The sequence below is a fragment of the Sapajus apella genome, unplaced genomic scaffold (assembly GCF_009761245.1).
Source record: "Sapajus apella isolate SASKATOON/1434 unplaced genomic scaffold, GSC_monkey_1.0 scaffold25, whole genome shotgun sequence".
Lineage (NCBI taxonomy): Eukaryota > Metazoa > Chordata > Mammalia > Primates > Cebidae > Sapajus > Sapajus apella.
In genome coordinates, this window is record NW_022436965.1 from 10563354 (window position 1) to 10585185 (window position 21832).

Consider the following 21832-nt stretch of genomic DNA (forward strand, 5'->3'; position numbering starts at 1 on the left):
TTATCAGCCATCAGGTCACCCACATCTGAGCAGGCGCTCACATTAAAAGGTGCTGGCATTACTTCCAACACAAGGCAGCCTCTCTGGGCTGGGCGCGGAGGCTCATGCCTGTAATCCCAGCACTTGGGAGGCCAAGCGGGGAGGATCATTTGAGGTAAGGAGTTTGAGGCCAGCCTGGCCAACATGGTGAAACCTCATCTCTACTAAAACTAAAAAAATTAGCCAAGTGTGGTGGTGCGCGCCTGTAATTCCAGCTACTTGGGAGGCTGAGGCAGGAGAATTGCTTGAACCCAGGAGGCAGAGGTTGCAGTGAGCTGCGATCACACCACTGTACTCCAGCCTGGGCCAGAGAGAGACTCTGTCTCAAAAAAAAAAAAAAAAAAAAATCAAAAAAGCCAGCCTCTCAAGATCTCAGCAGTCACAGGCAGCTTGGAGTCTCACCAGGAGCCTCGGTCAGCCAGAATGGCCCAGGGGGATGCAGGCACCCCAAAATCCTCTCCCCCCAAGGTGCAGGCTAAAGGGAAGGCCCTGTGACACCCCTAGCTGTTCCCTTGTCCTGGGAAGCTTCCCGCCCACCTCCCAGGGCAATGTCTCCGCCAAGCTCTGGCTCCCACGCTTCACGCTCTTCATTCTTCCTAGCCATCTCTCATCATTCATTCCCCTTTTCTACCACAGGCCTACAAATAGATTCTAATTCTCCAAATCTAAACCTTAAAAAAGGAGAGGACGGAAAGGGAAGGAGGATGGGGATGAAGAGAGGCCCTCCTGCCTCCTCCAGCGACTGTATTTCCTTCCCGTGTCCCTGTGCCGCCAACTTATCTGAAGCGTCTGCTCTCGTTCCTCGACTGCCCTCTTGCCATCCCCATGACCCTCGGTTGAAGCCACTCTAGGGCAGCCCCATGGTGACCTTCTCCTCAGCCACTCCAGTGATCCCGCCCCCAGCCTCTCTGCGGTGCAGATGTTATTCCTGCTGACTTTGTCCTCCCAGGGTGGGCATCTGTCATTTTTCGTGCCACATTTTGTTGATGCTTTCCTTTGTCATCTTCACGTTGCCATCCTCCCCGGTTGGCTGGATACTGGCCAGCCCTACTTGGCCACCCCTGCCCGGTACTAGCTTCACCTTTGACTGCTCTCCTGTGCCCGCTGCCCTTGCCATCTCCTACCCCGGTCTCTCCTACAGCCACACGTCAGGTCCTGACACTCTTCTGTTTAAAAAGCTGTTGAAGGCACTGTCACAAAGAAGTTGCTCAATCTGGCTTCTAAATAAATGAGTGGATAAAGGGATCAATGAACAAACCTATCGTTTCTCCCTTGCCAAAGCCAACGACTCTGGCCAAATGATGTGCCATCTAAAGCCTCTGCATCTCAGGTCCTCACCTGTCCTAGACTCCTGGTTCTTCCTGGTGACCTCCACCCAGGTGTCAGGATATGTTCCCCACCCCCCATCCCTAAGACTGAGTCACTCCTCTCCCAACCTGCTTCGCCACCTGTGTTTATCTCACCCAGCAACCAGTCCTCCTCCGTGCCACCCACACCATTCCCCTCTCCAAAAACCTGCCATCCAGTTAGCTGACAAGTTCTGTGCATTTGACCTCCGTGACACCCCTTCAAAAGTCCTCTCCTTCTCTACCTGCCTTGTCTAGACAAGGGCTGCCAGGTGATGAGGTATTTCTGGGTCACTGCATCAGTCCCCACCTTTCCTGCTCTCAGAAGTTGCAGGGTGCTCAATCTTTTCATTCTCCAGCCACCTTCCTCACTGCTACTAAGGTTTGCTTTCTAAGGCACAGTTCTGGTCTGAACATTGTGCTCTTCCTCACATCTCTTCCATGACTCCCACTGTCAATGAATAATGCCCAAACTCAATGCACTCAAGCACTTCCAGGATCCAAACTGAAACTCACCTTGCCCTGCTCTCCACTCCCTCCACTCCAGCTGCAATGGACTTCGACCTGAATCTACCACCCACCCACGCACCCACCTTTGACCAGGAGGCACCTCTTAATAGACATCTGTTCAGCTCGACAGAGAATCACTGCCCTTCAATCACCCTGGAAGCTCATGTGGAAGTCGAGTCAGGGCACATTTTTGTCCTCTGATTAACACGTATCCTTATTCAGTCAACCACTGGGGGCATGTGCCCTGCCCAAGGGAAACCACCACAGTTCCCTGCAGGCAGGCAACTGAGACTTCGGGACTGTGTTTCTTTTCTCCAGGAGCAGTCAGCACTCATCACTTTTCTTTCATCACTTTACACAGAAGCTTCTGGAAGACCTCCAGCCACTCTCTAATGGCAGAAAACCAGGTAACACCAGGCTGGTCTTCACAAAACTGTGGAGTGCTGACAGCCTTCTTCTTGGGGCCAAAAGAGCTCAAGAGAAAGCACACTTCCCAGGGCGACACCGATGGCACTAAATTCCAGCTTTCACAACATGTTTTAAGGAAAATGGTCCACCTTGGGATTGCCCAAAATGAGGATCCACAACCTTCACCACTTCCCACACCATGGAGCATCTGTGAAGAAGACACCCCAAACAGCAGCTGATTGCTGAGAAAGGGGCCCACCTCCTTTTCCAGAGAGAGGCAGGAGACATCCTGGAGTCCTGTCTTCACCCGGACATCTTACCTTCTAACAAAAGCCACAGAAGGTAATGGCCCAGACTCTGTACCCCCACAGGACATCCACGCTCCCAAACCTGCATTCAAGGACCTGCCATTCCTGGGCTCTCTCCTCCCCCAGTGCTGCCTCATCCTTCAACATGAGCCCACACAGGGCCTTGCCAGTCGCCTTCCCGCCTGCCTGTGAGGCCCACCCACATCCCTCCTCTCTCCCGGCCCACCCCATCTGTCCTTCAACATCAAGTGGAAGTCCCCTCCCACACAAACTCCTCTCGAGAGAAAGAGCTCCGTCAGTCCAGCAAACTCCCATGGCATTCGCTGGGTGCCTGTGGCTGGCCGCCTCTCACTGGCGCTCTGGGGATCTCAGGCTCCTGGCCTCGCCCGCGGTGGTGAGCACAGTGCTGGGCACCCAGCAGGCCTGCCTGCAGTGGCTGCTGACGGACAAATGGACTGCCCAAAACGCAGTGGCCACACAGCAGCTACCAGTAGCCCTATGGGTGGCCCATGAGGAAGACGGGACAACGGAAAGGAAGCAAACTACTTTTACTGAAGCCCAAATGACACCGGCATGGCGGCACTTTCATACGGAAGACCTCACTTCACATTTGGCAACAGTCCTCATAGGCAGATGTTATCATCCCATGTTCACAGACAAGGAAACCAGGGCCCACGGCTGGGGCACTGCTAAGTGACTTTCCAAGCCACACACGGTAAGCAGTGAGGCAGGATTTGAAGCCACATCACTGATCTCCTCAGAGCCTTGAAGAGGGGAGCCTCACCCTTTCCCACCCCCATGCTGCTGTGCTGTATACCCCTTGTTCCAGCCAGGCCTTTGGCCATAAATGGGGGACCCATTCCATTCCCATTGAAGGGTGCTCCTGAGGCCCATGGAGAAGCCCCTTGACCCAGAAGTTCCAGCCTCTAGGTCCCCAAGCTCCAGCCAGAACCTGTGGCCAACCAGCCCCTCCCTCTCCCATGCCTGTTTTCTTGCAGCTGGGCTCTGGCTCCAGCCTGATGGGGACCTGCCACAGCCCGCCTGCCCTTCAGGGCCCAGATGTTTGCTAAACAGGCTGGGCTGGTAGAAGCTCACTGTTTGCTCAAGGTGACAAGGGACTGGAGGCAGAGGGAAAGGACAGTGACACATGCCACCAGGGGAGGCCACACTCGTGTGTGGGCCTGTCCCCATCACATCAAAAACACTCTCCTCCCCCTATTTCACGTGGGTCCTCACCTTGCAGCTCTTCATGGGCAGAGCGTAAGGTCAGGCTCCAGTCCCAGGGAGCAGCAGGCAGAGCAACAGAGCTACGTCTCTGGCCTGCCAGCAGTCCCCAGGTCGGCTCTGCCAGCTAGGGATCTGGCCACAATGCCCACAGCACACAGGCTCTTCATGGGCCAGAGTCTCTGGAGATTGGACTCTATTTGAGTAGTGTTTTTAAACACTGGAAACAACGTTGTAATAAGCTGTCAAATCAATGTATTTAAACACAGCCAGTATATATATATATACTTTTTTTTTTTTTTTTTGAGATGGAGTCTTGCTCTGTTGCCAGGCTGGATTGCAGTGATGCGATCTCGGCTCACTGCAGCCTCCACCTCCCAGGTTCAAGTGATTCTCCTGCCTCAGCCTCCCAAGTAGCTGGGACTATAGGCATGTGTCACCACACCAGGCTAATTTTCATATTTTTAGTAGAGATGGGGTTTCACCATATTGGTCAGGCTGGTCTTGAACTCCCGACTTCGTGATCCACCCGCCTCAGCCTCCCAAAGTGCTAGGATTACAGGCATGAGCTACTGCGCCCAGCCCACAGCCAGTATTTTTAAAACATAAATAGAACAGAAAATATCACAGTGTAACTGTACTTAGTAAAAATCAATCTTGTTTTATGAAACTTTAGTTTTAGTGATAATAGATATATGCTGACTTTGAGATCACAATGTCAAAATGTGTATTGCTTACAGTTGGTCACGGGAAAAAAGTATCTGAGAGCCGCTGCATACGACCGCAGAGCAGAGACCTGCCAACAGCTGCAGCCACTTGGCCTATGGACTGGAGTCCAAAGGACAGGGCACTAGGTGCCTCCCCCTGGCCAAAGATGAGTCGCAGGTTCCTCTCGAGAGGCAGAAAAGGCTTTGCCAGGGGAGGCCACCATGCTGGTCTGTGGACAAATGACTACCAGACTGGCCCTGCCAGGTGCTACCTTGTCTGGAGGCAAGGGAGGGCCGAGAAGCCCAGCGAGAGCCTCCCAGCGCCCCTCCCACAGCCAGCCGCCAGTCCAGGAGAGGTGACTCACCTGAGGCATCCAGGCTACGTGCGCTGCGTGACGAGGGGAGGCACTGAGGAGCCTCTGACCTCCTGGGCCTGGGCTGCCTCCTTCACCCACTGCTGCATCCAGCCTCTCCCAGGCAGAGTCAGAAAGCCCAGGTGTCAGGCCCTACAGAACTCCAACAGGTCGTCCTGCCCTGGCTGCCGGACCCAGCTCAATCCCTCCCCTGGGGGCTGGGCAGTGGCTGGAACCCTGTGCTCACTGGGAGAAAAATGTCAGCCTGTGAATGACGGTTCCTGCTGCCATGCTAATTTTCCCACAGCTTCCCACTCAGGGCCACTCACCTTGGTTCAGCTAAAGGAACAGAGTGCCCTGTTTGAACATAATAGTTCAATCACACACTTTAGGGCCAAGGATAGCACCATGTCCCTGCCTGGAAGGCTTTTTATTTCAAAGGGATGATTGACAAGAGTCTCTCCGCTGCCACTTTGCAATGACACAGCAGTAGCTATTAGTTCGCCACACTGTCCCCGGACCAACCTGGCCTCAGCTAAACCTGGCCTGGGCCCGGAGCCTACGTGGTCACAGCTTAGGAAAGGCCTTCTTTCACTGGGCTCCAGGAACAGAACAGTCAATGGAGTTAGAGTTGGGTGTTCCTGGCGGAGCCGCAGCCTTACTTCTCAGACGGATGCTGCCGGGGTAATTAGGCTGAGTTCTGGCTCAGGGTTCTGCTTGAAACTTGACTGCCCCCAGCCCTGGCTCAGAGGTATCTTGTTCCAGGGACAATGCCTGGCATCTCAGCTTTCAAAGGCACTCCCTAATTATTGTTAATGGCTACAGAGGAAACTGCTTTTCCAGATGCCATTCTGGTGGGAGGGTGTGTATTATTTATAGCTGGAGTTACAGAGACAGAGACTTGAATTTGGCTTCTCTAATCTGGAAGAAAACTAATTGGATTTGAGCCAGGCCTGAGCCCAGGAGAGGGCCCTCACCATAACTGCAGCAGCCTTGCTGCCCTGGGCTATCCAGGGCCTCCTATTTGAAAGCCTTGGAGGCTGTTCAGACATTAATTAAGCTGTTGATGCCCTGTGGTGGGCAGGCTGGCAGGCAAGGCATCATCAGAGATCTCGTGCCACTTTCTGCCAGAGCTGAGGTGACGGAGCCCTCGTGCCTTGGATGTAATAACTCCCATGCCGGGGATCCCTGCTGCCTGAGGCACTGGCATTCTGACAGTGGGGTGAGGCTACCCTGACAGCTCCCTGCTTAGTTACTTGTGGTTGAAGGCACTTGCCTGATGAGGCTGAGGCTTGCCAGCGTGTCTGGGGTCCCTTTGTGGGGGACCACTAGGCTCCTAGAGTCTGACCCTGCCCACAGATGGGTCAGAGCCTAAATCCTAGTTTTGTAGAGTTAGATCAGACCTCTAAGGCTGGAAGGTCAGGAGGGAGAGCAATTGAAGAGGACCTTGGGAGCTGGGAGCTCTCACCAGCCCAAGTGATGATTACCTCCCAGCTCAAATCAGAGCAGCCGAAATCTGCCCATCCCAACACATCCCAGCGGCCCCTTTCCCTTATAAAGGGAAACAAATCAGGCCCAGCCCGCCTTCCCCTCCTGTCAGTCACGCACCCTCACAGTTGGGAAGCCAGGGATGTTGAAGTCTCTGCAGACTGCACTATTGGTTTCCTCCGCACAGTCCAGGGCAGCGAGATTCAGGGCCGGCCTCCAGGCTGAAAGGACAAAACACCCAGCAGTAAGTAAGAGGGGCCAGCACCCCCTCTGCCTGCTCATCTCCCTCCATGCAATGTCCCGCCCCGACAACCCCTCAGCACCTGATCCCAAAGCTCTTATGACAAAGGTCACACCTTCCTCCGAAAAGGACCCTGAGATATTCCATTTGGTCTGCACTTAGCTAGCGCCTCACAAAACGGAACCTGTGCTTAGGATGATTAGCATAAGTAACTGCCTCATAATGGTATGTGTTTCCCCATCGCTATGCGGGGCCAGGGATAGGGGCTGAGAGATGTTGAAGGTGTCTGCCCTCCTCCGCACCCCCGGGGAAGAGCCCTGGTATTGCCTCTGTCCTTGGGGCCCCAAATGGCATCAGTTCCAGGATGGAGAACACATCTTAGGGGATTTGGAATTCCCAAGGGGACCCTTGGGGAAGGTTCCTGGGGCCAGAGGTACTAGTAGTCAGCAGAAGTTGACTGGTTGGGGCACAGGGTATTGGGAACTTGGTCCCCAGCCAGGAAAGGGGCATCTGGAATCCAGGAACTGCAGGGAAAGAAGTCTTGAGGCCACAGTCTGGCAGATTAACCCAGTCCCTTCATCAGACCCCAGGCCACAAGGCCTCCAGCAGCTGAAACATGGGGAGAGAGAATAATGGCACCATCTGGGCCATGGTCCAGGATCCAGGAAGAAGAAACAAACTTATCTAACAGGCAGCTCTCCTGAACTCAGATTCCCAGTCAGTCCAGTGGGCAAGAAGCTGCCTGAGCAAGGAGAGGAGGAGAGGACTGGCATAGATCAGGCTGCCTGGAAAGGAGGATTTTTGGGAGGTGTGGGAGCTAGAATAGAAGGGAGTAAGAGGGGGCCAGACTGGGAGTGTTTGCCTGAAGGGCTCGGGATGACCTCCACGGCAGCTGGAGCCACATGCGTCTCTGGGGCACATGAGAGGAGGACCAGGCCTGCCTGGTGGCCCCCACAACTCCCATTTGAAGCTCATGCCCAGGGGCAGGGAGTTTACACAGGCAGCCCACCCAGCACCCATTAACCACAGAACACTAATATCTGAATAACATCCCTGACGGTCACAGTTCTACCAGGACCTCTGACCCCACCTGGAACGTTTTGAATCTGTGTCCCCTTCAAATCTGATGTTGAAATGTGATCTCCAGTGTTAGACTAGGTGGGGTGTAGTGAAAGGTATTAGACCGTAGGGTCAGATCCCTCATGAACAGCTCGGCACTGTCCCCTTGGTAATGAGTGAGTTCTCACTCTGAGTTCTCCTAAGATCTGGTTGTTTAAATAGGGTGGCACTTCCCACCCCCTCCTGCTTCTTCTCCTGCTTTGCCTTCTGCCATGAGTAAAAGCTTCCTGAGACCTCCTCAGGAACTAAGCAGATGCTGTGGACAGCCTGTAGAACCAGGAGCCAATTAAACCTCTTCTCTTTACAAATTACCCAGCCTCAGGTATTTCTTTTTAGCAATGCAAAAATAGCCTAATACTCTCCCCTAGGACTTATTCCTTATGATGTCTGAGAAGAACACAATTTCAGAAGATATCAGAGCTCCTAAGAACACTTTATGCCTGAGAAAGGAGCGTTACCCTCACTTCCATGAGACAGACGTAGGAAGAGCCTGGCACACCCTGACGCATCCCTTGAAAGAAGGCGGCTAAGCTGACCATCCTGGGTCTGATACGAGTGAGGGGCTCTGGGAGCTGGGAGGAAGGCCTCTGGCCACACTACCCCCTCCTTTCCGTAGTCTGCTCTTGGCATTGTAGCTTCTGGACTCCTCGCAGGAGGGAGTGGGTGGGGGGTTGGGCAGAGGAAGTAGATGGAGGTATTTATCAGAGACAGACTTCAAAAGTAGTAGAGTCAGAGCCACATCTTATGATGCCATTTCCCCAGTCTCCTCAATACCCCCTCAACAGACACTTTTTGGGGAGCTTTCCCGACTCCCTTAGCACATAAGAATAGCAGCTTGAGCTTCTCAAGTATCTGCAAGCTGGGGTGCATCCTTTGACTTTAAATCTCACCTGCAGGGCAGCCAGCACAAAGGCAGGTATGGTCAGGGCCTGTTGCATTCCAGGCCCAGGATGCAATCCTTCCACCCCTACCACAGGATTGCTGGTCCCAACCTGCCTCCACATCCTGTCCACTCTCCTTCCGAAGTCTCTTTCCCCACCCAAACCTCCATCTCTTCTTGCCTGTCCTAGGCAGGTGTGAACCCGTGATCTGGCTTTTTACTGACCTCACCTCCAACCAACCCTCCGTGTCCCATGAACTAGCACGGGTTCTCATGGCAGGTCCTCCAAAGAAACAGCAACATCTCATTTCTTTCCTGGTGAGGTTCTGAAATGCTCTACCCCTCACTGGCCTCTCTAGCCACCAAATGATGTTCTCATTCTGTGGATCTAACAATGTCATTCTCTATTCAGCATTCTTTGAGGGCTCTCACTGACTTTCGAAGAAAACCTACAACCAGAAGGCAGTTCTCCATTTGGCCCCTGTCCACACATCCAGCCTCCTCTTACAGTTATTTTATGTTAAATTAAGTAATCTATATTCATAAAATATCATTTCTAAGTCAATTAAAATACTGAAACATTAATTGCTTTTAAAGTATATATGCTTTGGCATCTTGCTTTTGTGTGCCATAGAAAATACAAACATATTTGGGTCCGTAATAAGCATGAAAAATTGAGGAAGCTCAGTTCTAAAAAAAAAACCAATTCTGAAAAAATAAATTGAGGAAACATGTTTCTAGAAATTATGAAATGGTGAGTGTTGATGGAAGACAGTTCACAACGCTTGCCAGTTTTCACTAGAAATTAAGATTACTAAGGAGTAAAAACTAATTAATACAAGGCAACTAAAACTAGAAATAATAAGGGACGCAGCTCTGTATGCAAGGGAAGCATGGCAGGGTTTACAAAGGAGGTCGTAAAATACGAGGATGTATTTTGGGTAAGGGAAAAAGAGAGTCACTTTGTTCTAAAGTACAGTGACTGATTATTTCACAATGAGAAAGAGGAAGAGGACAGGACAAACTAATGCATACAAGGAAGGTGTGAAGAGAAAAGAACTTCAAGTGTGGTCAAATGGGTATTGTTTTTGTGTTTTTTAAACATTAGCCTTAATATCAAAAGTGCACTGATGTAAAACCAGAATTTAGTCCTCTCTGATAAAATAAGGTTTTCCTGAAGTACTTACCTGTTCTTAAAAAGAAACAGTGAAAGGTATTTCTGTACCTTTTAGGTAATTATCCTAAGAAAGCAAGATCTTTGTTTTATCAAGATGATTCCCTGTGTTTCATGTTGTCTTTATTAGGTCTTTGATTACTTAATGGGTTCCTCTCTATAAAAGAGCTAAGGTTTTTTCCTGCAGTGATGTAACATTCTATATTTTCCTTTTGAAGTCTTTTAATTATCATTCTGGTTAGATGAATGACTGTGAATTAACAGTGATCTGTGATCCAATTTTGATCAAGTGATACTTTTGCTTTGCTTTTTTTTTTGTTTTGAGATAAGGTCCCACTATGTCACCCAGGCTGGAGTGCAGTGGTGCAATTGTGGCTCACTTGTCCTTGACCTCCTGGGCTCAAGTAATTCTCCCACCTCAGCTGCTTAAGTAGCTGGGACCACAGGTGCACACCACCACACCTGGCTAATTTTTTAAAATTTTTCTATAGAAACGGGGTCTTCCTACGTTGCCCAGGCTGGTCTTGAACCCCAGGGCTCAAGGTATTCTCCTGCCTTGGCCTCCCAAAGTGTTGGGATTATTGGCATGAGCCCCCACGCCCAGCCTGATTACATGTTTTAATTTTAAACCTTTGATATTTTGTTTACAAACTTCCCAAAATCGAATTCTAAATGAAGTCTTTTTGAACTTGAACTAGTTTTGGAACATTCCAGGGGCTCCTGGAACATCTCAAAGGTTCTGCAAAGGAGAGATATTAAACTAGTTATGCTCATTTGCTATATTAATTACACAGGAAGCATTGTCAAATAAGAAACGATGTTTAACTTTGACATATTTATTAATGGAAATTTATACTTGTTATTAATGTGTATCCCCAAAATTATATGATATTCTTAGAAATATGATGTATTATCGGCCATAATTTTGGTTATTAGGTTAAAATGTTGTATCCCTCAGCAATAACCAAATTTCCTTGTCAACTGTGTCATTGTTATGAACTTTCATCAGACCTTTAACCACGACCATTTTGTCTTATAGTCCATAGTTAATTGCTTTATTCTGAGGCTTTTCTAAAAGCTTTTGTCTAAGCAACTATAATCCTAAAGTGCTTCACCTTCAATGAGATCCATGGAAAAGTCTCTGATAAGTACTATTTCTAATAACTTCGAGATAATATAATTGGACTGGGAAAGAATTTCCAGAACTCTAATGTAAAAACTGATGGGTCTGCAAAACTGATAATGGAGATCGAGCAGAACAATAATTACAAGAAACTAAATGAACTAATGAAGAATTATGGGTTTCCATAGTTTTTAAATTTGAAACATTGCTGGTACTTCTTAATGTTTTGTTGTCCAGATTTAAGAACACTTTTTTTCTTTTAAGCTATCTATAGTTCACAGCAATTTGGTAAAGTACACTCTTGTAAACAAAAATGGAGACATTTTCTCTCTCCGGAATTCAGAAACTATTTGTGAATATTCTTATTTTTACGGCAATACTGTTATCTGCATAAGTTCAGTAAGCACCTTCTCTCTTTATAACAGGATACACTTGGAAACACTGGTCATATTACCAAGCTTTTGAGTGCGATGCCATACTTGAGAATGTAGTACAATGAATCTATAGGTGCTGCAGGGGAAATGTGAAGTTGGGCTTGGTTTGGCTTCCTAGCCTTGAGAGGTTGTTCAAAGTCCAAGCTGAGATTCCTTATCGATAAGTTCCGCAAAGCAAACTTAAAAAGAGCCTACGGGGTCAATCACTATTCTTGCCACACTGATGTAAATAATCAGGCCAAGTTTGATGAGACGAACCATATTATGCAAGCAAATTAGTCTCACCCTGGCTATCTTTATTTTATTTTACTTCATTTTATGTGAGATGGAGTCTTGCTCTGTCATCTGGGCTGGAGTGCAGTGGCGCAATCTCGGCTCCCTGCGACCTCCATCTCCCGCTTACCCTGATTATCTTTGGTAGAAATAGGGGTTGACTATAGACAGAAAAATTAAGTTTCTAAACAGAAACTACAGTATACCTCTTATTAGACTGCAGCCTTGTTGATCCTTTTCAAGTTTTTAATCATCTACCTATAAGCTGGACTGGATCCTGAATTCTTCCAGTTTCTCCCAATAACTAGCTACCATTCTCCAACTAAAAACAAGAATTGTTCAGTGCCTAAAGCCCTAGAAGCAGAAGCTGAACAACTCAATGTACATTTCAAGGAGTAAGTCTCACGTCGGATGTATATGCCACCACACTGAGGTTCCTTATTGGTAAGTTCCAGCGAAGCAAACTTAACAAGAACCCACGTGGTCAATCGCCACACAGAGCTCACCAAAACACCCAATGCCATAACCAGAGACACTCACACTATAACCCAGGACGAGGGGCTGATGGCTTCATGCTTTCCCAAAACATCTGAACAAGAGTCTCATTGGAATGAGACTTCCAATTTGGAACAGGAAGTCTCTTGGAATGTATCCTTGGAATTTATCCTGGTTTATAGTTTGATTATGTCTACCTTTTTTGTCTGGCAGGATAATGCTGTAGTTAGAATTCTATAATCAGTGGCTTCTGTGGGTAACTTTACGAAATGTTGGATTTGTCATGCTAAACCCAGGTCTTTACGTGACCAAAGGGATCCTTTAGTCTACTCAGTGGGTAACTTCAGCAACATCCCCGACACAACTGTTGTTCAAACTGTACTAGTGGTCCCTTTTATAGAGTCAGACTTTTAGACCCATGTGTTCTCACTCCTGCTTTAATTTAACCCAGTCATGGGATACTAGATATAGAACTGCTACCTACTAGCGGAACAGGGAATCTGTGCAATTGCTGACACTTTTTGCTGCACATAGATAGATACATAAGGTATTGAGACTCAGTTGCAAAAAATGAACAAACCGTACTTGGTTAAAAAGGATAAATTCCCCATCTGGCTCATTCTTTGATCTCTTCGATTTCAGTTGGTTTGGTTCATGGGTCCCTGGCTAAGGGGCATATTCTAAACTCAGTATCATCCTCGGGAGAGTCATGATAGTCTCCCTGTTACACTGGACCCTCTTAAAAAGTCTTAAATGTCCATACGTGGCCATCTGCTGAATGCTAAATGGCCCCTCTCCAGCTGGAATGATCAAAACTCCAAGAAATGCATGATAACGAGGACCCCTTAACCTATAAATGATGTGTTAAGGCCAAAACGATGATGACTGAGCATAGTGCTGATACCCTGTTTTGGTAACATTCGCAGCCAGGTGAGAGCCTGACCAGAAGGGGAGAATTGTTAAATAATATTTATAGTAGGCCATTGGTTGGGACTGAGCTTCTGCACAAGGCCGAAGAGATCAAACCAAGATGGGGTCCCTCAGGCTGAAGTTCCACGCCACCAAGCCAAATCTAAACTGTCGATCTGACCTTCCAGGAAATCAGGAGAGAGAACAGTCAAATCTCAACAAACCAGTTTGAGCCAACAGAAGGAAGTCTCCTCTGCTTTGACCTTTAAAAGGGACTGAAATAACCAATCTGGTTTTTGATCTGTTTCTGCTTTCTTTAGCCTTTTTCTGTCTAAAAAGCCAAACTCCTCTGCTCAGCTCATCAGAATGCTCATTCTGTAAGGCAGAATGTGGTGTTGCCCAATTCTAGAATCACAAATAAAAGCCAGTTAAGATTTCTGAATGTGTTATAATTTTGTCTTTTGACAAGTAACAGGAGATGGAATAGGAAAGGTCCTTATCTGAATTCCATTGTTAAAGCAAAGCTGCATTTAAGCTTTACTGTCAAAGTAATGCAGAGTTGGGTGACAGAGGCTTTTTGAAGTGGCAGATGACTTAAATGCCTAACACCCAAATGATTCAGTAGCATCAGTCTAGCTCTACTACTGGGGAGAAAACATTTTCCTGGTGCAATTATTGCTCTGAACAGAGTAGTTTTTCTACCAACAGAATGAATGGACTAATGGAGAGGGGAAGGGTGGGGAGGCCAGAGAAGCTGGCAGTTGTAAATTCTGGAGTGATGGGTGAGGGGATGCCCTGTGGTGACGGTGTTGTGGGGGTTCTGCTGAGTCCCCACTGGGGGCTCTGTCTGGAGTCAAGGGCAGCGTCCCCTCCCCCACGCACAAGTACAGGGAAGCCTTGCTTGGAGTTTCACCGGTTTGCACTGTGAGCGCCACATGTCTCCTCTGGATCTCTGCTTCCTCGTGGATCCGCGAGGGCCAGGATGAATGATTTCTAACACCCCTTCCAGCTCTGACAACCGTTCAGGTACCAGACAGCAAACAACTTTTTTTTTTTTTTTTTTTTTGAGACGGAGTTTCGCTCTTGTTACCCACGCTGGAGTGCAATGGCGCGATCTCGGCTCACCGCAACCTCCGCCTCCTGGGTTCAGGCAATTCTCCTGCCTCAGCCTCCTGAGTAGCTGGGATTACAGGCATGCGCCACCATGCCCAGCTGATTTTTGTATTTTTAGTAGAGACGGGGTTTCACCGTGTTGACCAGGATGGTCTCGATCTCTTGACCTCGTGATCCACCCGCCTCGGCCTCCCAAAGTGCTGGGATTACAGGCGTGAGCCACCGCGCCCGGCTAGCAAACAACTCTTACCAAGAAACATACAGCCTCCGAGTGTTAAGCGAGTCTGGGCTTCCATTAAGGCAGAGGCACAGATTTACCCAAACCATCAAGAGCAAGTCAGACCTGGGGGTCTAGTGACTAGAACTACCTACCCTCAGCTCTGGACGCTACACCGAAGTCTTCAGAGTTCTCCTGACACAGAGTGAGTTTATGCCATGTCCAGCTAGTCAGCGCTATGCAGACACCACCTCACGCCTTCCTTGTTGCTGACAGCTTCTGGGCAGTGATGTCATGAGATGGACAAAATGCCTTCCCTACCCCTCACACCTGGCTGACACCCCTAGTCTGAGTCAAGGGGAACCACGACACCAGCAGAAGGTTCTACAACTCACACTGTCATTTGGAATCCTGTGAGGCTCAGGCCACTGGCCACCATGAGTGTGCGGTGGGCTCCTCCTACTCTGTCCCCGGCTCTGTGCCAGGAATCACAGGTACAAGGAGCAGATATGGCCTGTGCCCGGGCAGAGAAGGGGGCAAAACCAACACTGCTTACTGTCACTCAAACACACGCCTTATGAACCTCACCTCCATGGCTCAGCACATGCTGTTTTCCCACCTGTAGTATCCTTCCTCCTCCACCCACTTTACCTGCCCAGGCTCCAGAGAGTCAAAAAGATCTGGGGTCGATGACCTCCTCCAGCATCTGTGTAAACCTGGCAAGTTACTTAAGTTACTTACATGTTTAAGAAAAAAGAGGAAGACAATACCCATAGATCAGATATTTTCCCAGGTAAGGACTGTACATACTAATGGCCTGTGAAGGCCCTTAGCAAAGTGCTGGCATAAGGCAAGTGTGTAATAAATAACTACTGGCATAAAGGCCTCTGGTGATCAGAGTAGCCCTCTGTGACTTTCCCTTACCCTGGATTCCTACAAGAAATGGTTGAAACACACGTTTGGCCTTTTTCAAACACAGCTTCTTAACAGTTGCCAATTTTCCTTCTGTGAGTAGCTCATTTCCCAACTGCAATACAAACAGTGCTTTATCACTCAGCAAATATTTGTGAATTGATTAGTCAGTGAATAGCAATGAAGGTCTAAAATGAATACAATCAATTTCCCAAACATATGGTGAGACAACAGGAGCTGCTCTGGAATAGAAAGGGGTGAACCAGATTCTCAGAAACACATGCTCTGCCCCCGGGCAGCAGCTGCCCTAGAGAACCTACTGCCCTAAACATTGAAGAAATGAACCCTCTTCAGTCAGATTAAATGCCTAAAGCCAGCTAAGCATGGCTGCAAAATTCCTCTCTCTCCCTGTGACCTCCACTGTCTCTGTTCCTGCCCTAAGATATAGGTATCCTGAGCAGACAGCATGTGCCATACTCACATGGCCTGGGGTGGGATGACAGCAGCCTCGTGAAAGCCCACAACCAAACTCTCTAAAGAAACCTCAGGACACAGAGATGACGCCTGACCAACCCCAGCTTCTCAGCAGAGCTTCACCAAGGAACACCCCTTTGAGTTGGAGTGAAGGACGTTCTTCCTTGCAGGTTGACAGCAGATTCTGCCAGTGCCCTCCTCCTACACGATCTGGCTCAGGGGCTAACTCACACCAATGGCTCACAGCAGACCTCTGGTTTCCACCAAAAGCTTGCACCTCCCATTTACCCTGGCTCATCCCCACAGACCGTGATGCTTCCATTTCCTTTTTCAGAGGTTAAATTCTGATTTCACTTTCCTGTTTTAGGGAAAGGCTCCATGTACTGGGGAATCCCTTTTAGAAGTGGTAACCCTCACCCAGGAGCAGACTGGGTCAGTACCTAGATATGTAACTCATAGGAAAACTAACACTCCGCATTGCAAGAGGCCAAACATGTGAGTTAGCTGAAAGCTAATCTTTGCTTCTAGCACTCTCAAGAAGGAAGAAATTCTAAAATAAATCCATCTGCGACCAACAAACACCTCTTATAGCCTCAAAGTGGAAAGAGATGGGGGAATTTTGATGATGTTCAGCCCACAGTGTCCCCTGAGATTACCTTCTCTTAGGTGTTCAATTCCATAATCCATGTTCTCCCTCTCTCCTCTCCTGAGCAGATGTGCTGACACCACTCCTCCCCGACCAAATGTGTTGAAATGGTGAGAAGCACGTTCAGTAAGGCATATTCAGGTATTGGGACCAGTGAGGCATGTGGGCAAGCATAAACTAGAGGTCAAACAGCTTCTAAGTTTCCTTTAAAATTAACTTTCCAGGACCATATGGCTAAAAGATGTACACACGCTTCCATCTAGCCACCTCAGAACCCAATCTGGACACTGCTCAGGAAAAGGGGGAGGGTGAGTCTGAGAAGTGACATCTACAAAGGCACCATTCGACCACAGAATTGAGTTTACGAACAAATACCAACAGCAGAGAAGGGGAACCATGGTTTCAGTTCCTCCTTCTCTAGAAAGAGTCCTATTTTCAAAGATGCCCACAGTCTGCATTCAATGACCATTTCAGGGCAGGAGCCTGTGCCCGCGCCCTAGTACCAGAATCAGGAAGCAGCTCCATTCAGAGGCAGCAAGTCAGGAGCAAATCACTTATCACTACACTACTCCTGCGCACTGAATACCCACTACCTGAGTTAGGTGAGTGTGTGACTCCCCAGGAATCTTTAAATTGTGGAAAGGAAACTATGAGACAATGTATGCCCAGTACTGAAATAAGTAAGGTGTCTGAAATGACAAGTGCTCTGTAAATATTAATTACTATTATTACCATATTTCCTTGACTCTAAGCCTTAAGTGTTTCAAAATTTTAGCATTTCTGTAACAGGGTTCACCTTAAAATCTCTATACATGTACTGGTTTTTCCTATCCTTCTGCCCCTTGGGCTGTCATAAAACGAACAGTGAGTCTCATAGTTGATGCTGTCTTGGAATCCAGGAAATACAGTTTTGGTGCCCCAACCAGTCAGTGGGAACATGAAGCAAGAGCCAAATACGCACCAAAGGCCTCTGGGTGCATGGGGTTAAAACATAAGGGTTCGGGCGGTGGAAGAGAGAGAAGGATGTGGCAGAGGCGGCAGGTCAGGAGAGGGCCAGAACCGAGACAGGAAAATGTCAGGTGACCATACCCACATCAAAGACAAAAATGAGAAAGGGAGTCTAGGTACCACCTGGATCAACCAGTCGAGGGAGTGGAGAAAGGTGGCGGGGAGCCAAAAAACAAAGTCCGTTCCCTTCTCTCCCCAGCACTGCCCCACAGCAGCTAGGGAGCCTGCCAGGAAGGCGACACGGGTCCCTGGGCGAGAGGAAGCGGACTGGCACCAGGCTGGACTAGGAAGCTGTAAGGTGTCAGCGGAGCCTGCGGAGGATGGAACAAAGGAGACCCCTCGCGGCGGGGGAGACAGTCACCTGGCGGAGGACGAACGCGGCGAGCAGGGCAGGTCTGGGGGCCCGGGCCGCGGAGAGGGGAGAGAAGCGCGGGAGGCGGGCCAAGAGGAAGAGGCCAAGGGAGCGGGAGCCCAAAATGGAGCTGAGAAGTGTGAAGGTGGAGGGCGTGGGTGGGCGGAGGAGGGGCTGTGCGCCCGCAGGTGGAGGGGTCGGGGAGGCGGGGCACGGGGGAGCCGGCCGACCCCGCTTCTCACCTTTGACGTCTTCGGCCAGCGCCTTCCACGTCGGGGCGAAGGCGATGCAGTGGCCGCACCAGGAGGCGAAGAACTCCACGGCCCAGGCGCTGCGGGAGCCCAGCACCGCGCCGCGCACCGTGTCCGCCTGCAGCAGCGTCAGCGGGTCGGAGGGCGAGTACAGCGCCGAGCGCGGAGCCGCGACAGCGCCTGGCACCGCGAGCGGCAGCAGCAGCAGCAGCAGCAGCAGCGTCGGCGGCGGCCTGGAGTCGCGGCCGCACCTCTCCATCCTCAGCGCTGCGCTCACCACCTCACGCAAGTGTCGGATGAGTAGGGTCCTGGCGCCGCGGCACCGCCCGCCTCCGGCCGCGAGGAGGAGCCACGTGGCCCCGCCCCGAGGCCCCGCCCCCGAGGCAGGCCCCCGCCGGCCCCGCCCCGCCCCGCCGGCGGCGCCTGGGCCCGGGAGCGGGCGGGGTGAGCTCGTCGCTGGGGCTGGCGCAGGCTGGTGAGCCGTCCTTTCGCTGTGCGCCGTGGCCTCAGAGCTGCGCCATCCGGGTTTCCGCCCTAGGCCCAAGGAGGCGAAGAGTACAGTCTGGTCCCTGGAGCTCCATCTCCAAGAAAAAGAGTGGGGCGCTCGCTGAGCAGTCGCTGCGGGGGCCTCGCGGAGGTTGTTTGGCCCCTCGCGGTCCCCGTATCCAACGGAAGAGGAGTCCGTTGGAATAGGCGACCTGGATTTCTGCTGTTCCAGGGAAGTTCCTGGGTTCCCGTAAAGCGATGAGACGTTGTGAATTCGAAGTAGGTGGGAGAGAAGAGGGACGCGTGGTCTGCAACCAAGACGCCACGGGATCAGAGGCACCCACCCCTGCTGAGGCCCGTGACCATCTAAAGGAAACGTCATTTGAGAGGCCCTACTCATGGATGAGAAGCCCTCTCTCCACTGTGGGCTGTGCCGGGTTGGCGGGGCATTGCCGTGGAATCAGGGTTTCCTCAGCACCCACATCTGGCCACTCTCATAAGATAGGGCGATTCCAACATTCGCGGTTCCCAGCAGCCCAGATGCCCCACATCCAACTCTTGAGCCCACTGGGAGCTCTCCATGCCCGCTCACATGTCCCTCTTGCAAGTAGCCCGATCCGCTGACCTGGTGTTCATGGGCACTAAGATGTTAATGGATTTTCCCTGGTCACCTTTGCAGCTCTACTGTTTTGAGTGGGTTATTTTAAGGGCAGAAGGTGCTCCTCAGAGGGTTGTCACAAGTGATACTTTTCCTTTGTGTCTGCCAGGTTAGCCCCCTTCACCTGTAAGAGCTTGGAGCCTAGATTTGTCATTCATTTGTTCAAGTTTACTGAGTGGTGTCATGCCAGGCACTTCTTTAGATACTAAAGATAAGGCAGGAAACGCAATATAGACTCTAGGGATGTGGAACTTAACATTCCAGTGGGGATAAAGAGATGATACATGAGTAAATGTAGATGAGGTGGAGACCGATGTTACAAGAAATGTAGACTAGGGTAAGAATAGAGCGGCAGAGGAGGTGCTGCCTTACACGATGGTCAGGGACAGGTCTGCCCTTAATATTTGCAAGAACTGAGTCAGTAGTACAAATGGAGGCCCACATATGCTGTCTCCATATTTTAAAACTACAAACCAAATAAACCATGATATAAAATTCCTGTCCTTTGATCTTGGCATCTGTACCTTCATCATAATCTGGAAGGCCACATTTACATTTAGGATTCTTGGACCCTTCTGAGATATGCCCTTGAATGCAGTGCTTTGGAGGGGGAACTGGTCCTTGGCCCTCAGCCTGCCTTCTCTTGGCACCTTAGCTCTGTCCCATACTTCAAATGGCCTTGTGCCCACACCTATAACAACTCTGTCTGCACATCAGAGTTTTGTCCACACCTCCTACAAATAGCTTCTCCTTGACCACCAGTTGCTCCTCAGGAGGACAGACCTTGGGAAAGGGCTGATGCAGGCTGCAGCTGGTAACCTGTTGCTATTGGAGCAGTAGGTTTTAGGGTCCCAGGTACTCACAGTGTGCTCTAAAAAGGGGAGAGGGGCAAGAGCTTTGGGTACATCCCACTGGGCCTCTTGCTCTGTGGAAAAGAACATTGATGGAAGAGGATCAGGTGCTCAGAACCCTAGATTGGGTCACCTCTTGCCGCTGTCTTAAGGCAGTTTTAAAGAGGTAACTTTGAGCCAAAGACCTAAATGAAGTATGGGAGGAAGGCTTGTAGCGATCTGGGTTAGGAGCATTCCAGAAAGAGGTCCAGAGGTTGGAGCTTTTACTCCCTTCGTGTGTTCATAATCTCTCTGCCCCATGTCTTAAACTGCATAAAGAAATTATGTGTTAACCATTTGGGGTGTCAGTACCTTGCTAAGTCTCCTCCGCCACGACACAGCCAATTCCAGTTGCTGGGTACACCCGGGGGCTCACTCCCTGTACAGCTTCTGCTCTCCAACTCTTCTCACTACTAACCGCTTCTGGGACCAGAATGGATGGTCCTCTAGCAACCTTGGCTTCCATGGGTTGGAAGTACTCCAGCGGCTAGCTCAGGTTCCAATAAAATTTGATACCTTCAAATGTCTCTGTTGTTAAACAGTGTTGTAGTTCTCATCCCCGTGGGCCTAGAAACTAAGGAGACAATGTCTACTGAACATACTGAATGAGAAAGTCACCCCAGATAAATACACAAAGATTTGCTTGTTTGCATATCTGTTTCAGAGCATCAGAAATGGAAAAGAATACAAACTATTTGAATGGAGTAGGGAAAAGTTTCTTGCCAGTGGGGCCAAAGAGGTTTAGGACTGAGTTTTAAAGTCTGGTGTTTCTGTATCTCATCTGAAGAGGAATTTTCAACTTTAAAGTCTTGGAAGCCTTTGTTTAAACAGAACCTTGAAAGGAAACTTAAACAGATAAGAGCAAGAACAAAATTATAACCTAGAGTAAAACTCACTTTCTGTGGTCAATGGGGACCCTAGGCCTCTATTTGACAATCACTGGTTTAGAATCAAGAACAGAAATCACAACTTGCCCTTCCTGGAACTTCAGGGATGAAAAGGTTACAGAAAAGGAAATTTACTCAGGAATGGGTGTTGAGAGAGGAAGGGGTGCTGAGAAAAGCCCTGGAGGCTGGAGGGGGCACTTAGAAATTCCTACCCAAGTTCCCTGTTCCCCCCTTCGACATATAAGTTGTAGGAAAGGGGCCGAGACAAATCAGATGAGCAAATAATCGTAGTAGGAGCTAGCACTTTGCACCTGCTGCTCTAAACATTTGCAGACTGTACTCATTTAGTCCCCACGCCGACCCTCAATATGAGGTTGATATTATAGCAACTCTCAACCTCAATATGAGGTTGATAAACCGTTTTTATAGATGGGACTGAAGTGGAAGGGGTTCTGTTGACTTTCCCACTTGTGAATCATTCATGTGTTATGCATGAAAAAAAAAAAGACGGAATTTGGAAGTCTGCCACCCAAAAATGAAAGAGATTGTGAGAGGAATGCAGTTTATACACAAATACACATAGGGAGCAACAGAAGAGTGTTTGATGACTTTCCCCTCACTCATTCATACCAGGGATCACAGAAGGTGTATGCAGCTGGAGGCAGGTGCCCAGCAACAGAAAAAAGACCCTTGCTTTGTCCCTTCAAAATTCTAGGTCTTCCAGATGAACCTTTCCATAGCTGGGAGCAGTTAGAACCCTAATTCTGAAAGTTGGAAGAGAAACAGTCTGTATCAGGTATGGCAGGAAAGAGAAGGTACATTTCAAGGATCTACTTAAAATGGTTTACTGGAAGGACTATTCACAAGGGTGTGTGCAGGGCAAAGGGAACTAATCTAGGGATTGGCA

General features: G+C 49.4%; 1 protein-coding gene and 1 long non-coding RNA gene across 3 annotated transcripts in view; one reads left to right on the forward strand and one right to left on the reverse strand.

The window, feature by feature from the left end:
• QSOX1 (quiescin sulfhydryl oxidase 1) overlaps positions 1 to 18359 on the reverse strand; it is a 43134-nt gene extending 24775 nt beyond the window's left edge. For both annotated transcript variants that reach the window (XM_032291243.1, XM_032291242.1), the window contains exons 1-2: positions 17996 to 18359; positions 6504 to 6604 (exon numbers count right to left, since the gene is read on the reverse strand). In XM_032291243.1, the coding sequence (XP_032147134.1) occupies positions 6504 to 6604; positions 17996 to 18263 (369 nt within the window). In that variant the 5' untranslated portion in view covers positions 18264 to 18359. The remainder of the gene's footprint in view (positions 1 to 6503; positions 6605 to 17995) is intronic.
• Positions 17402 to 21519, forward strand: LOC116560068. Its single transcript, XR_004272774.1, has 3 exons — positions 17402 to 17517; positions 17633 to 17794; positions 18723 to 21519. It is a non-coding gene; the product is annotated as an uncharacterized LOC116560068 (long non-coding RNA).
• The last annotated feature ends 313 nt before the right edge of the window (positions 21520 to 21832 follow it).